Source organism: Leptopilina heterotoma, unplaced genomic scaffold, assembly GCF_015476425.1.
Source record: "Leptopilina heterotoma isolate Lh14 unplaced genomic scaffold, ASM1547642v1 Lhet_27, whole genome shotgun sequence".
NCBI classification, from domain to species: Eukaryota; Metazoa; Arthropoda; class Insecta; order Hymenoptera; family Figitidae; genus Leptopilina; species Leptopilina heterotoma.
Window position 1 is genome coordinate 3,093,486 of NW_025110978.1, and position 14,494 is coordinate 3,107,979.

General features: G+C 29.0%; 2 protein-coding genes across 10 annotated transcripts in view; one reads left to right on the forward strand and one right to left on the reverse strand.

The window, feature by feature from the left end:
* The window catches only part of LOC122503805, a 244,198-nt gene that overhangs the window by 212,433 nt on the left and 17,271 nt on the right, over positions 1 to 14,494 (forward strand). The window lies entirely within an intron of this gene.
* The window catches only part of LOC122503807, a 53,184-nt gene that overhangs the window by 8,912 nt on the left and 29,778 nt on the right, over positions 1 to 14,494 (reverse strand). Inside the window, exon 3 of the mRNA XM_043614514.1 lies at positions 961 to 1,259. Within this exon, the coding sequence (XP_043470449.1) occupies positions 961 to 1,259 (299 nt within the window). The remainder of the gene's footprint in view (positions 1 to 960; positions 1,260 to 14,494) is intronic.

A 14,494-nucleotide genomic window follows, 5' to 3' on the forward strand; every position in this document is an offset into this window, starting at 1 on the left:
ATTGAAAAAAGCGGATCCCATATGACTCAAAAAATGTTTAAATTTGATCCAATTCGCTTAAAGCTTGAAATAAAAACAAATTGTTTACATTATAAAACAGTATGAAGCTAGAATTTCTGAAAAGTGACTTCAGGTTCTTAATCAGATACCCTAAAAACCCCCAAGTAATAAGTTTTAATTAAATCTGAGTAACAAGTTTTAAGGGAATCGGAACAAATTTGAAATTTCTTTCGACATATTGGATCCGACATTTAAAATTTTTAAAAAGTAACTTCAGATTCGTAATCAGCGATCCTAAAAACCCCCGAGTAATAAGTTTTAATCGAATCTAATCAAAATTGAATTTTGTCCGCCATATTAGATCTGTCATTTTGGATTTTTTAAAAAAAACTTTAGATTTATGATCGTGGACCCTAAAAACTGTTAAAGAATGAGTTACAGAATAATTTACCTCGTTTTTTGCTTTTAATTCATAAAAGTGTTTTGAGATTTTTGGACTTTTTGACTTTTGACAGCTCTATTGGCATCGGAAATGGAAATTTTCAAAAAACGCTTATCGGCATCTTAAAGTACATGAATGCACAAATCTTTTAGGCCCTAGAACGTTTAAATCCATCAAAGCAATTTTTGTTTGGAGCTCTGTCCGTGTTAACGTGGAATGTCCCATAAATATTATTAATTTTTGTTTATAGATATTGAGCTACTTGTAGGTGGGACATTTATGTCTCAGGGGCGTTAAAGGGTTAAGTAAAGAACTTTATCTATTTTATCTATTTATTTGAAGTTAGATAAGTTTTTCGGTGTTGTAAATTTTATATGAAATTCCCTTTTTCATATGTTGGGGAGATTTCCACATGGATTTAAATATGTATATATATGTATGTATAATGTCTAGGGAGTGAAGATGAATTTATTATTTGCATTCCCCTCCCGCTCGTTTTTTTTATCTTGAATACCCACCTGGGAGGCATAGCGCGCGCTCTTTGCGTCCTCATCGCCTGTTTCCTGAGGGCTTGCTGGTTAACAGTCGTTGAATGTCGCACTAATGGGAATTGGTGAGAGACCTGATCTTGGTTAGCTTGCACCAGAGTCAGTTGTGTTAGATATTCAGTGAGTTCTGATTGGCTCGCAAAAAGATCCCTGCGCGCCTGCTGAATACCGACTGTTGAATCTGACCACGGAGGCGGTGGTGTATGTGAACGGGATATCATCGGATAGTTATGACAAAGATATTCCTCGTACGATGGTGGCAATCCTCCCTGTAATCAGAGAAAAAAAGAAAAACATTCCAACAATACTGATGAAAATTACATTTCTCACTTTTCGAGTTAAAATAGTTTAAATAGCTTGTACGAAATGCTTGGGATGTTATAATGGTTTCAATTAATGAATTATATCTGTTGTACTTAAGTTTTTGATATTTTTTGTTTTTGTTTATTACTTTTAATTATTTTTGTTATTATTTCCATTATTATTTTCACTATTATTAAATTAATTGTTGTTTATTATTATAATTGTTTTATTGTTTTTACTATTTTAGTTTTTTCTCTGTATTCAAATTCGTTTGATAGATTCTTTCCTACGAGGATAGATTTAAAAATAGTGTGGGGACAGTATGGCGAATATTAGGTTTTTAGAAAATTTGCCGCCATATTTAACGGACATTTTGTATTTTTAGAATCCGTCTTAAGATTAGTAATCTGCGACTTTAAGAAAACGGAGAAAAAATATAAAGTAACTTTTACTATTTTTTATAGTATAGGCTAAGTTTTATTAATTAAATAATAAAGTATTTTTACTATTTACTTTAGAATTATTAAGATTCACTCTGGATGAAATAATAAAAGTAGGCAAAAGTGGGCCTAATTTCCGGAAATTAAAATAAAAAAATAAAATAAACCAAAAATTTTTTGTTTAATTAGACAAAAAATAGTAGAAATGTAATTTGAGAATCAATTTTTGTCAATTTTCTTTCAATATTTTTCGCAATCGAAAAAAGTAGAGTAGAACAAAATATACCCTTGTCAAGGACGTATAAAATGGAAAGATACTTGATTTACTATCAATTCAATTTCAAAGGTGCGAGGATTCATGGATTGTGAAAGAGAGGTCAGACACAGAAGGCTATTTTGATTAGATTCATTATTTGGCTTTTCACTGAAAACGAATTTTTACAATATATATATCGTGTATCGTCAAAGATTTCAAGTAGCACTTTGTCACATTTTCATTTTTCTTGTTTGCGGATCGAGATTTCTTTGAGGAAATGAATTTTTAAAAGAAAAATGTACTTTTATATATATCAAGAGACAAAAGAAAAACCCGCAGTGAATGAAAAAGAAAAATATCCCCAATATCAAATAAAGTCATTCCGTTTTGTAACTTTTTCCATTATATACGTAATCTAAAATTTAGAGGACTTTATAAAATGGCCTCTAAATTTTAGACTTGGAACTTCGAAAGAAGAAAAATTATTATTTTATATTTTAGGAGTTTAGGAAAATATTTTTAACATTTACAAGGGAAAATGTATAAAAGTAGCTTTTTAAATTTTTACTATTAATAAAAATTAAAAGAAAGTGAAAGTAAGTAAAAAGTATTGCTTTTGATTTCTGACTTTTTTTATTTTCTACACTGAGAAAACTGGAGAGTCAAATTCAGAGGTTCAAAAAGTGTATGTTTCCTTTGCTTATGAAGAGAGTTGAATAGTCCTTCTAAAATAAATTTTGAATTGGTAATGGAAATCTACTTGTATATTCTCTCCCATTATATCTGAGGGTTAAAAGTTGCGCAGAAAATGTGTACGATCTGATGCGCGCGAAATTATTTTTCTGACATTTTATGTATTTAATTTAGGGGTTAGGTTGCCATATTTATTCATTTCGCGCCGGATAAGGACAAGATGGTTAATTTGTCCCTCTGTTATAAACTCATTTTCCCTCCAAGAGAAATGGCACGAATATCTGTCAATGGTGTATTTGAACATTTAGATTGTTATCCAATAGCTAACTCTCAAATATCAAAGATTTGTCCCTCCAGATGTTTAGTCCAATGCTTCAGTTTTCTCAGTGTAGAGCAAATTTAACTAAAAGACTTTCTGTTTTGCTTCTTAACTAAAATCGAAACAGAATCTGATTACAAATTAATTTAACTTTTAATTGTGATTTTTTTATTAATTTTATTTTTGTTCAATATTATTTTTTTAGTTAATCTTTTTATTAAACTGTTTTTCTTTATACATTTTTTAGGGTTCCGTACCCGGTAGGAACCCTATTGGAACGGTTACAAAAATGACCATGTACACGGAGAGAAAAATCAAGCGTTTGTAGTATGGAGACTTCCTATGCTAATTTTGTATGAACGTCCTGCTAAAGAGGCATGTTTTTATACCTCAGTTGCATGAAACATATACTAAAAAAGCATGGATCTCTTGCAATCGTAGTATACTGACGTCCCATGCGTTACAGGTAGAACTTTTATGCTGATAACGTAGAAATTTATACAAATACAGCAGAAGTTTTACGCATATTGCGCATGTGCATTCTTTTACGAAATAAGCTTAACTGTCCATACTACAAGTACAAACGCTTGATTTTTCTCTCCGTGTACCCCCCCCCCTAGCACTCACAGTTTTACACCTAGAGAGCTAAAAATTGGTACACGTATGTATTTTCACGCGTAGATTTCAGGAAAAATATAGCGAACATGATTGGATTTGATCTTCATATTTTTTTCATCGAAAAACTCAAAGTTTTTAAAAATTTCGTCAAAAAAGCGTGTTTTTTACCCTAGCGCCCACAGTTTTTTATCTGAAGAGATGAAAATTAGTTATTTATTTTTTTTACCTGTAGATTACAGAAAAAATACAGCGAAAAATATTGGAGTTGATCTTTATATTTTTTCCAGCAAAAAAGTAGAAGTTTTAAACGAGGGTACGGAACCCTCGGTTTTAGTACGAGTTCTACTCGCACTTGTTCGGTTTTTTTACAGTTGATTAGTTTACATCTTTTTTTTAATATTGCAAATTCAATATTAAATGAATGTTTAATAAAATATTAAATGCTTTTGAAATGAGAAGTCAACGGGGTAGTGTTTTGTTAATTGTCAATGACAAAATTCTTTTGTTTGTCCCTTTTTCATAAATTTTTTCTGAAACTTATGAGAAAACCAGTTTTCCATTATTGAGAAAAATAACTTAATAAAAATAACTCATTTAATTAAAATTTATTGAATTAATATAATTTATTACTTATAAATATAATTACGGTTGAAAAATTTGCTCAACTAAACAATTTTTGTCAAATATTGTCATATCCTTTCTACTGACAAGAATTTAAGTTTCCTCTCTAAAACAGACAGAATTAATCGCCAGGGTACATAAGGAAATATTTCTGGGGCAACAGCTGTGCTTTATGGTGCACCAGCTATTCCTATCAAAAAATTTTACTATTCAATGCACTTCACACTTATTAATTTTCTTTTGTTTTTGTATGAGTGAAGTTAATAAATTTAACAAATTTTTCGGTAAGTGCAGCATGTGCACCCTAATTTTTTTTCGTGGATATGATTTTTATTTTGTATTCAACTGTTTACTATTCATGGACATTTTAATGGACATTATATCCCATTGGGAACGTTCATAAACTACGTAGACCAATTTTTTGGAAAATTTACCCCCTCCCTTTCCCCAAATAGACGCAATTACATGTATTAGCGCCATTTTTTCCTCTTATATTAGACAATTGCTTGACCCCCCCTCCCCCTTTAAGTGCTACGTAGTTTATGAACGTACCCATTAGCTTTTTGTTTACTTAAAGATAAAAAATTTACAACGTATGGAAAATGCTTTCAATGGCTCATAAATATTTGTTTCATCTCTCTAAATCTGAATTAGTAAGATTCTACTAATTCTTAGTAAAATATTACTAATTGAAATGGGGAAAAGTCGTCCACCTAAAATTAGTAGAAAACTACTAATTCAAATAGTCATTACGTCATTACTAATTGAATTAGTAAAAGGATAAATGCAAAAGGTGCAGGTTTGCGCATGCGCATATTTAGACGCCATTAGTTCTTACTAAATGAATTAGTAAAATATTTATTCTTACACGGAGATAAAAATCAAGCGTTTTTAGCATGGAGAATTCCTATGGTAATTTTGTATGAACGCCCTGCTTAAGAGGCGTGTCCTTATACCTCAGTTGCATGAAACATATACTAAAATAGCATGGATCTCTTGCAATCGTAGTATACTGACGTCCCATGCGTTTAAAGGTAGAACTTTTAGGCTGATAACGTAGAAATTGATACAAATACAGCGGAAATTCTACGCCGATTGCGCATGTGCATTCTTTTACTAAATAAGGTTAACTGTCCATACTAAAAACCAGGGAGTAAGACTAAGGAGACTGAACTAATGCTATGGAAGTGAAATTATTCGTCGCATTGAAACTATACGTAAGACTGAAAATTATGGTTTTCGCGCATGCGCACATGCAATATATTTGTCTCTGTCTTTCTCAGTAACTCAGATGCGACTGAGAAAATCATTATAAGCTACAAGTTGAGAAGGTTATGTTTAATGTTTGTGAATGTTGTGCGTTTCAGGAAATATTATTAATAATAACTATTAGTAAATTGAAAAAAAAATTAATTTAATAAATATAAATGTGCATACAAAAATATATACTAAAGAGTGTATATTTTTCAGTGATAAGTAATATATTAATAATATAATGAAATATTTATAAATGTTCAGAATCAATTTTTTTGGTATATAACTACAAAGTGTTTTATTCTTTGTGGAAACAATTGAACAATTCCTAAATAAATAATATTTACGAATTTGTAATTTACTTTAATTTTATACTTTATAAATAAACAGCTTTAAATGTCACATAAAAGTTATCAATAAGTTAATTTATTCGTTTGTCGATCATTGTAATATGATGTTTTGCATCCTGGTATGCAACAAACCATAATTTTGAAATTTTATTTTAAGAATCATATGTCAAAACATAACCATAACCTACTGATAAGTTTTTGTTCTCTCACTTGCTTATATTTTACGATATAAAGAGAGAGAGAGCAATATGCGCATGTACTGCGCATGCGCGCGGAGCATAAGTTTTGTCATTCTGCGAGTATAGTTCCCCTACAGAAAAAGGTTTCATTTTTGAGAGACTTCACACAGTCAGTTCAGTCTCCTTAGTCTTACTCCCTGCTAAAAACGCTTGATTTTTCTCTCCGTGTAGAAATTTTAATCAATATTTAGAATTAAGTATTTTTTAAAGACACATTATTAATTTACACAAAGAAAATAAAGAATAAATAGATAAAATTAAATATTAAACGAAAATTTAGTTCATTTTAAAATAGATTAAAAAATTATCACAATTACACACAGACAACACTATAAATAGTATATTACATTATAAGGGCAGAAAGTTCGAAATTCCTGCACTGCGCGAAATGATGCCCGAGGCGAAGCCGAGGGCATTATCGCGTAGTTTAGGGCTTTCGAATTTCTGCCCGTGTAATGTATACTATTTTTCTTTATATACGGTCGAAAGTACGCTGGGTAATTTATTTTTTAAGAAAATTGCAATCGAGTTTCACTTGACAGCCGGCCATCTTTATTTACCTGCACTTAACACTTACAAAAAGTATTCAAAATTATACGAGTCACTTGATATACTGTGTACACCACGTTTAGTATTTACCCAAACTGAACACGGGGAGCGCTATCTTCTGCGTCACATAGCCACTTTACTAGTGATGCATAACGATAAAAATCGTAAGAAAATTAATGCTAAGAGACAGCAGTTCGCTTTTGTTATGCCAAATTATCGTTGAGCTTCATATCGTTGAAGCGATAATATCGTATTGTTTGAGCTTGATCGAGACTTTCATTTTTTAAATATTTATATAAATCACAGGTTATAAGAACATAGAAAATTTTAAACACTTTTTATAACAAGATTATAAAGAGAATAATAAAAATTTAAAAGTGAAATGCGTAGAAAGTGTTTAACTTAAATTATTCAATTAATCTTAATTGAAATATATGAATTATAAATTAAACCAAGCGAATTCAAAATTTTACATTGAAGACTGAATTTTAGGTGTCAAAGAGCAAGAAACCCATGAATTAAGAGCCATCAAAGAACGTATTAACTCATTATTTAGCTTGTTTCTATGTTTCCTAATAACCAATGAACTTCTTGAGAATAAGCGTTCAACAGAAACAGATGATGCAGGAATTGCTAAGTAGTCTCAAGCCATTCGAGACAGATTTGGAAATTGTTTTGCGTGGTCCTTCCACCATTGTAAAATATTTACTGATTTTCCAGCTCTTTCTTCATTGACATACGAGTTAATTTCATAATCCCAATTAGTGTTTTGATTGGTGGTGGTATTGGAGTTGATACTTGTTGTACCAGCATCATCTTTGTAGAGAGAAAACAAATCGAGATCTTCATCTTGACCAGCATCACGTGGCAAATCTTCAGTAGAATTTTCAACAATTTCAAGTTCCTATATATTTCATAAATTTATTTATATTTTTATTATTTATTATTATATACTTTATTATTATTTTTGAAAAGAATTCAATTGTGGAGAACCATTTAATTATTTACAAAGATAATTAAAATCTTGAGGAGAATTTAAAAAAAAATTTAAACATAATTGAATTTCTGCGAAGAATTTTATGGAAATTCATGAAACTAATTGAATTCTTGTGAAGAATGTTTTTAAAAAATAATATTCAATAGAATTTAGTAAATCTGAAGAATTTTGCTATTTATGGAAATAATTAAATTCTTAAGAAGAATTTTTTTACAGTATATAAAAATAATTTAATTTCTTTCGACGAATTTTAATAAAATTTTAAAAAATTATTACATTTTTCGATGAGTCCGATTAAAATTGAATTAAAAATAATTGATATTCTGCAAAGAATTGTACTATTTATGAAAATAATTACGGTAACTAACTTCCCTTAATATCAGTAACGGCTCCAAAATTAAATTTTGACATTTATGAGAGAAAATATATATTTTATAAAAAATAAAACATAAATTGTTATAATTTTCTTAAATAGAATTAATGTTTATTTTTAATTAATTATTTTTTTAATAATCTCCCAAATATAATCTTATGAGGATTCGCTGCTGTAATTTTTTAAGACCTAAATAAGTTATTTATTTAATAAAAAAATTTAATGCATTTCTAATCCGCACTATTTTATTAATAAATTTAGCTGTTGCACATTAGTTTAAAAAATTGTTTAAAATAATAATAATTACTTTAATTTTATGTTTCTTTAACGTTTTCCTCTTCGAATTGCAACAACCAATCAAGGGTTTATCCTTGATTGTTTAAAATGCGAGATTCGTTTTTTCCCGTTTAATTTACTAAAAATTTAGAATTTAGAAAAGATTAACTAAAAATGGTTGCTGGATGGGTTGTTTTAATTAATAAGCATTTATTTCCCTTATAAGTTTTAAATTTATTTTCCCTTTTCTTTTCAAAATTTAAGCGTAAACATTACAATAATTATATTTTCGCTTACCGCTAAACTTATCCTACCACCTCCACTTCGTAGAGATGGGCCTTGTTTAATTGTTTAGTGTTGATCACCTCGATTGTAATTTTCAATAATTCTTCGCTTGATCCCTTGAGATGTCGATTATTTTAAACACAATTCTTACGCCCGTGATTTTACTCTCCTTTTTTTTTATTTAATTATAATTAATGGATTATTGATTCGTTACATTAGCATGTACCTTTTGATTAGGTTGTTTGTAGTACTGAGATTTAAAAATAGACTTGAAAGTTTTTAAAGACGATTGTTTCATCGCGCGACCCCAGTCATTCATATCGAATGTTTCCAATTTAAATCGAGGATCTAAAAAAAGGACGGCGCAGTAGACCCAATTACTTCGCGAATAGTGTTTATCCATTTTTACCAATCCAGCTTGCAAAGCTCGCAGAATTTTATCTTCAACTTGATTTCTCTTTTGGTTCATCAATGACTCGATCGATTTTTTAATTTTATCTAAAATCATGTTAAAACCCACAATTACTAAATTTAGAGTAGGATATTTATCCCCACAAAACGCATTTGATAACGTTTTGAAATGACGTAAATGGGAAAAAATTTCCCGTAAAAGAATCCACTTGGAATTTGAAATGGTTAATTTGTTTAGAAATTTGTTATTTTTACATAAAAAATCTATTGCGTTTTGCATTTGGAGGCCTAAATTAATCATATCACACGTCGAGTTCCACCGAGTAGAAACATCGATCTTTGGGGATAGCATTTTGATGTCACAAATATTGCAGCAGCTCTGCAATTTATTTGTCCACTGCTCAGATTTTTTCAAGAGCTTAAAAATCTTTCTCAATTTAGCTAATGGTGACTGGATGGAATCGTTTTCGTCTTCGTCTGAAATTTCATCAGAATTTTCTTGTACTTCAATGTCATCTGAATCATTCTGATCATCATCATCATCATCATCATTATATTCTCCTTCATTTTCTTCATCGCAAATATGATCTAAACTTAACTCTTTTAACATTGCCTGTACTGCAATGTTCAAAATGTGACAGTAGCAACGAAAGTGTTGATTAACATGATCAAAACTCATTAAATATGACAACTCGATCATAAATCTTAAATTTACTTAAGCATTGTCTGCTGTTATTCCTAGAACTTTTTCTGCAATTTTGAAATTGTTGACTGTATCAAAAAAGACTTTGGCTATATCTTTACCAGCATGCTGACCATGGGTAGGAGCAAAATCAATTACTAGAGTCTGTAATTCCCAATCATTGTCAATGTAATGAGCAGTTATTCCCGTATATCCTCGCTGAGAAATCGAAAACCACCCATCCGTAGCAAATGATATTTTGGAATCATTCTCTTGTAAAATATTCATTACAACATTTTTCATTTGCAAATAGCGATTCAGGACCATTGATGTCAACTTATTTCGTAGTGGTACCACAGCCAGAGGATTTAAATACTTGAATAAATTTTGAGTACTTGAATCGTCGAAAAAATTAAAGGTCAGATATTTCATCGCCACCTAATCTACTATTTGATTCTCAAATATCCCTTGATCAAATGCCTGTAAACGTGAGAAAAGAAACTACAAAAGTAAATCGATCTCATTATGTAGAAAGGTTTTCGCAAAATATCCTTTTGATTAAATTCAACAAAACTCAGCATTTTTTAAATTTAAAATTACTTATAAAACACAATAATAATTTTACAATCAAAAAATTTAATTAAATTAATAACATTTGTTATTTAAAAGACAATATTTTTCCTCTATGTAATAAAAATATTTTGTGTTCATATAACACAATTTTTTGTGAAAAATGTTTTTTAAATTTGTATTATTTTAATATGAATTCTTTATTTTTAAAACTTAATTATTTGCACAAAATATTTTCACCTTCTTTAATAAATTCTTTACTTTATAGTTACTAATAAAATTGTAAAAGTAATTTTTGATTTTCATTGCCTAATTTTAAAATACATTTATTATAAATAAAAGCTTTTGTTCTGAGCAATAATATATATATATATATATATATATATATATATATATATATATATATATATAATATTAATATATATATATATAAATTAATATTAATATTATATATATAAATATATATATATAATAATACTAGGGGGGCTTCGCCCCCCTGCGCACTTCGCGCGCCAACCCCCTAACTATTTTTAATATTTATTTTAATTTTTAAAATCATGTTATCTTAATTTGATGGCATAGTAATGAGTTAGAGTAAATTATAACAGGAGATATTAAGAAAGATAACTAATAGAGAATTCTACTTTACGGAAGTGATTATAGTGTCAACTTTTTCAAGTTTGACACTCCTCATAGTAAATTTGATAATTCTTTTTTCTCAGTGTCAAAAGTATTATTGGGCCCCTTTTTACTTGCAGTTGACATAAATGTTGACGTAATGTAAGGGCCATTAGGGGCTGTCCATAAATTACGTAAGTCATTTTTTGGGTAAATTTGACCCCCTTTCTCCCTCGTAAGATATTTTACATACTTTAGCGCCATTTTTCCTATTGTTCGCAAGATCTTGCTGACCCCCCTCCCCCCTAAATGTCTTATGTAATTTATGGACGGACTAAAGATTTCGACGTAAAATAATAGACGTTTGTGGGCTTCATTTTTACCCGTAGGTCAAAACTAAACTTAAAATTGACCTAAATTTTGAGGAAACAGTAGGTCAGAAGGAATTTTCTTGTCAATTTTTGACGTGTAGGTCAAAACTGACCTTAAAATTGACCTAAATTTTAAGAAAATATCAGATCAGAGGGAGATTTCTGGTCAAATTTTAACTTGTAGGAAAAAACTGCCATTAAAATTAAAGTACATTTTGAGGACAGAAAAATAATTTTAATAGAATTTAAAAAAAAAATATGTCAATTTATAACATTTTTTATTGATTGAAACTTAATATTGAAATTTAGGTCAAACTTCTTTTAACCAATAGGTCGAAAATTCCGTCAAACTTTAATACAAGGGTACGACTTTTTAAAAAATCCTAATTAATTTGCTTTTTTCATGTATAGGCTAAAAAATATGTCAAATTTGACCTAAATTTTAAGGAAAGGTCAGGGCAGAGGAAGTTTTTTCGACAATTTTTGCGGTGTAGATGAAAACTGACCTTAAAATTGACCTAATTTTTGAGGGCAGGGGGAATTGTTCGTCAATTTTTTCCGTTAAGATCAAAACTGCCCTTAAAATTGACCTACATTTTGAAGGTAAAGGGAATTGTTTGTCAATTTTTTACCTGTAGGTTAAAACTGCCCTTCAAATTAACCTAAATTTTGAGAGCAGAGGGAATTTTTTGTTAATTTTTGACCTGTAGATTAAAACTGCCCTTAAAATTGACCTACATTTTGAGGTCAGAGGGAATTATTTGTGAATTTTTGACGTTTAGGTCAAAACTGCCCTTAAAATTGACCTACATTTTGAGGCCAGAGGGAATTGTTTGTCAATTTTTTACCTGTAGGTTAAATCTGCCCTTAAAATTGACATAAATTTTACGGGCAGAGTAAAACGCAATTTTTAACGCTTAGGTCAAAACTGCTCTTAAAATGAAACTAAATTTTGAAAGCAGAGCGATAAGTTTGTCAATTTTTAACTTTAAGTCATAACTACTCTTAAAATTGACTTAAATTTTGAGGGCAGAGGGGTTAGTTTGTTAGTTTTTTACCTGTAGGTTGAATATGCCCTTAAAATTGACCTAAATTTTGAGTGATTTTGACCTGTAGGTTAAAACTGCCCTTAAATTGACCTGAATTTAGGTCAAATATAACTTGTTTCTGACGATGGACCTACCTTGACAGTGGGCCAACCTTGACTATGTTCCCCCTTTCTATAAGGGTCCCTTAAAACTTTCTGAAACAGCGGCGGCGGCGATATGATTTTATATTAATAGGGATAGATATATATATATAATAATATATATATATATATAATAATATATATATATATATATATATATATTATTATTATTTTATATATATATATATATATATAATATATTCAAATACAAAATTAAATCAAATTAATTATTATTAGAATTTAATTTTACATTATAATAAATCAAATTAAAATTAAAAATTAAATGATTATTTATGTGAAAAAATTGTAGTTATATTTGTCACGAATGGTTTTATGTGTAAAATGAAATTTCGTTTAGACAAAAATTAATTATAAATTACATAAAAATCTAAAAATCATATATGTTAAATTAACCTCAGTATTATCACACGGATAAGTTTCTTTAAATTCCTTAGGATGGATTTTTTCAAAGTGCTTTTTTAATCCGGTTGTATTGTTCCCCGTCATTTTTATCATTCGTACATTTTCCGAATTTTGAGCAAGACCAATTTTGCATTTACCCCATTTAATTTTCTGATCATCGAGAAAAAATGTAAATGATTCGTTCAAATCTCTTCCATTATGCTTTCTTCTTTTCGGCTTACAAATAATTTCCTTCATTTGTGAAGATTGCCCGTTACCATTTTCCATTTTATCGTTTGACATTAATTGACATTTGTGTAGCGAGAAATGTATCGCAATTAAAAGACGATAATGTAAAACAAAAAACAAAAGACTATACGAGAATATCTTAAAAAAAATTATCGTAAATTGTAAGACAATTCAACGAGAATAACGATAATCTCGCATCGTTATGCACCACTACAGTTTACTAATTGCATTAGTAAAAACTATTTATTCAAATAGTGGAAATTCTTACTAATTTGAATTAGTTGTAGGCATTGCATAGAAATTCTACTAATTCATTAGTAAAATATTAACATACTAAATTGAAAAGGTAAAATTTCTACTAATTCAGATTTAGAGAGATTAAAGGTTGTTGTTTTTGTACATTATTTGCATTTAATCGAATTTTAAGCGTAAATAATATATCAAATACTTGAAATTACGTTTCTAGATTTGTCCTTCAATTTCTCGACTAAATTAGAAATTATTATAACCATTTAGTAAAAAAAACTGAAAGGATCAGAATTTTAATAAAAGTAAACTATATTCAATAAATATTACTAGCTTTTTGCTATTATGTTTTGGATGGGAATGGAAAAGTATAGAATGTTATTTTTGAAGAAAGAATCTGTCTCTTATCTCCCTTGTCTTCAATAGTGAAACAAAAAAAAATGAAGTCTTGCCTCATCTGAAGTAATAAAGTTATTCCATTTTTTAAAAATATTTACGACAAATATTAAATATTTTCAAAAAACACTTTTAGATTTGCAAATAGTAGATCGAATCTGCGACTATATTATTTATTATTCTCGCTTTCATGTTATTTTTCTCTCTTTATGGTATATGGCCAAAGAAATTTTTATGTAAATTTTATAAATGTATGCAAATTCACTGTCACCTACGATAATAAAAGGAAAACAGTATCATTTTCTTGTTCTACAAACATTCTCGTGTTTGTAATTCACGTGCGACATGAATTTATATAACATATTTTCGTACATATACACACACATATATATATAGTTTAATAAGTTGTAGGACACTATATTGAAATTGAATGCAATTTGTCTTGAAGCTTTATAACCGCAACGTTGTTAAATGAAGTTGACTATAACAATAAGAAATAATTAGTTGAGAAATTTCGCAATAAACCTCAATGGATTTTCGGGTATTCAGAGAAATTAGTGCTGGCAAAAGCACATAGGAATTTCAATGGTACCGTGTGACTAAAATTCTGGCTTATATAGGGAGACACATACCTTTCTGACACGCAATAATTTATCAAAAGATTAAATCCTCTTCCAGCCCCCCCCCGACAGTCTTCCGTTACTCGCTTCTTCTCTTTCCTAAAACGTATGTTAATAAATTATAAATGAAAATTAAAAATTTTTTTTGATTAAATGTTCAAATTATTAAAAGTACTC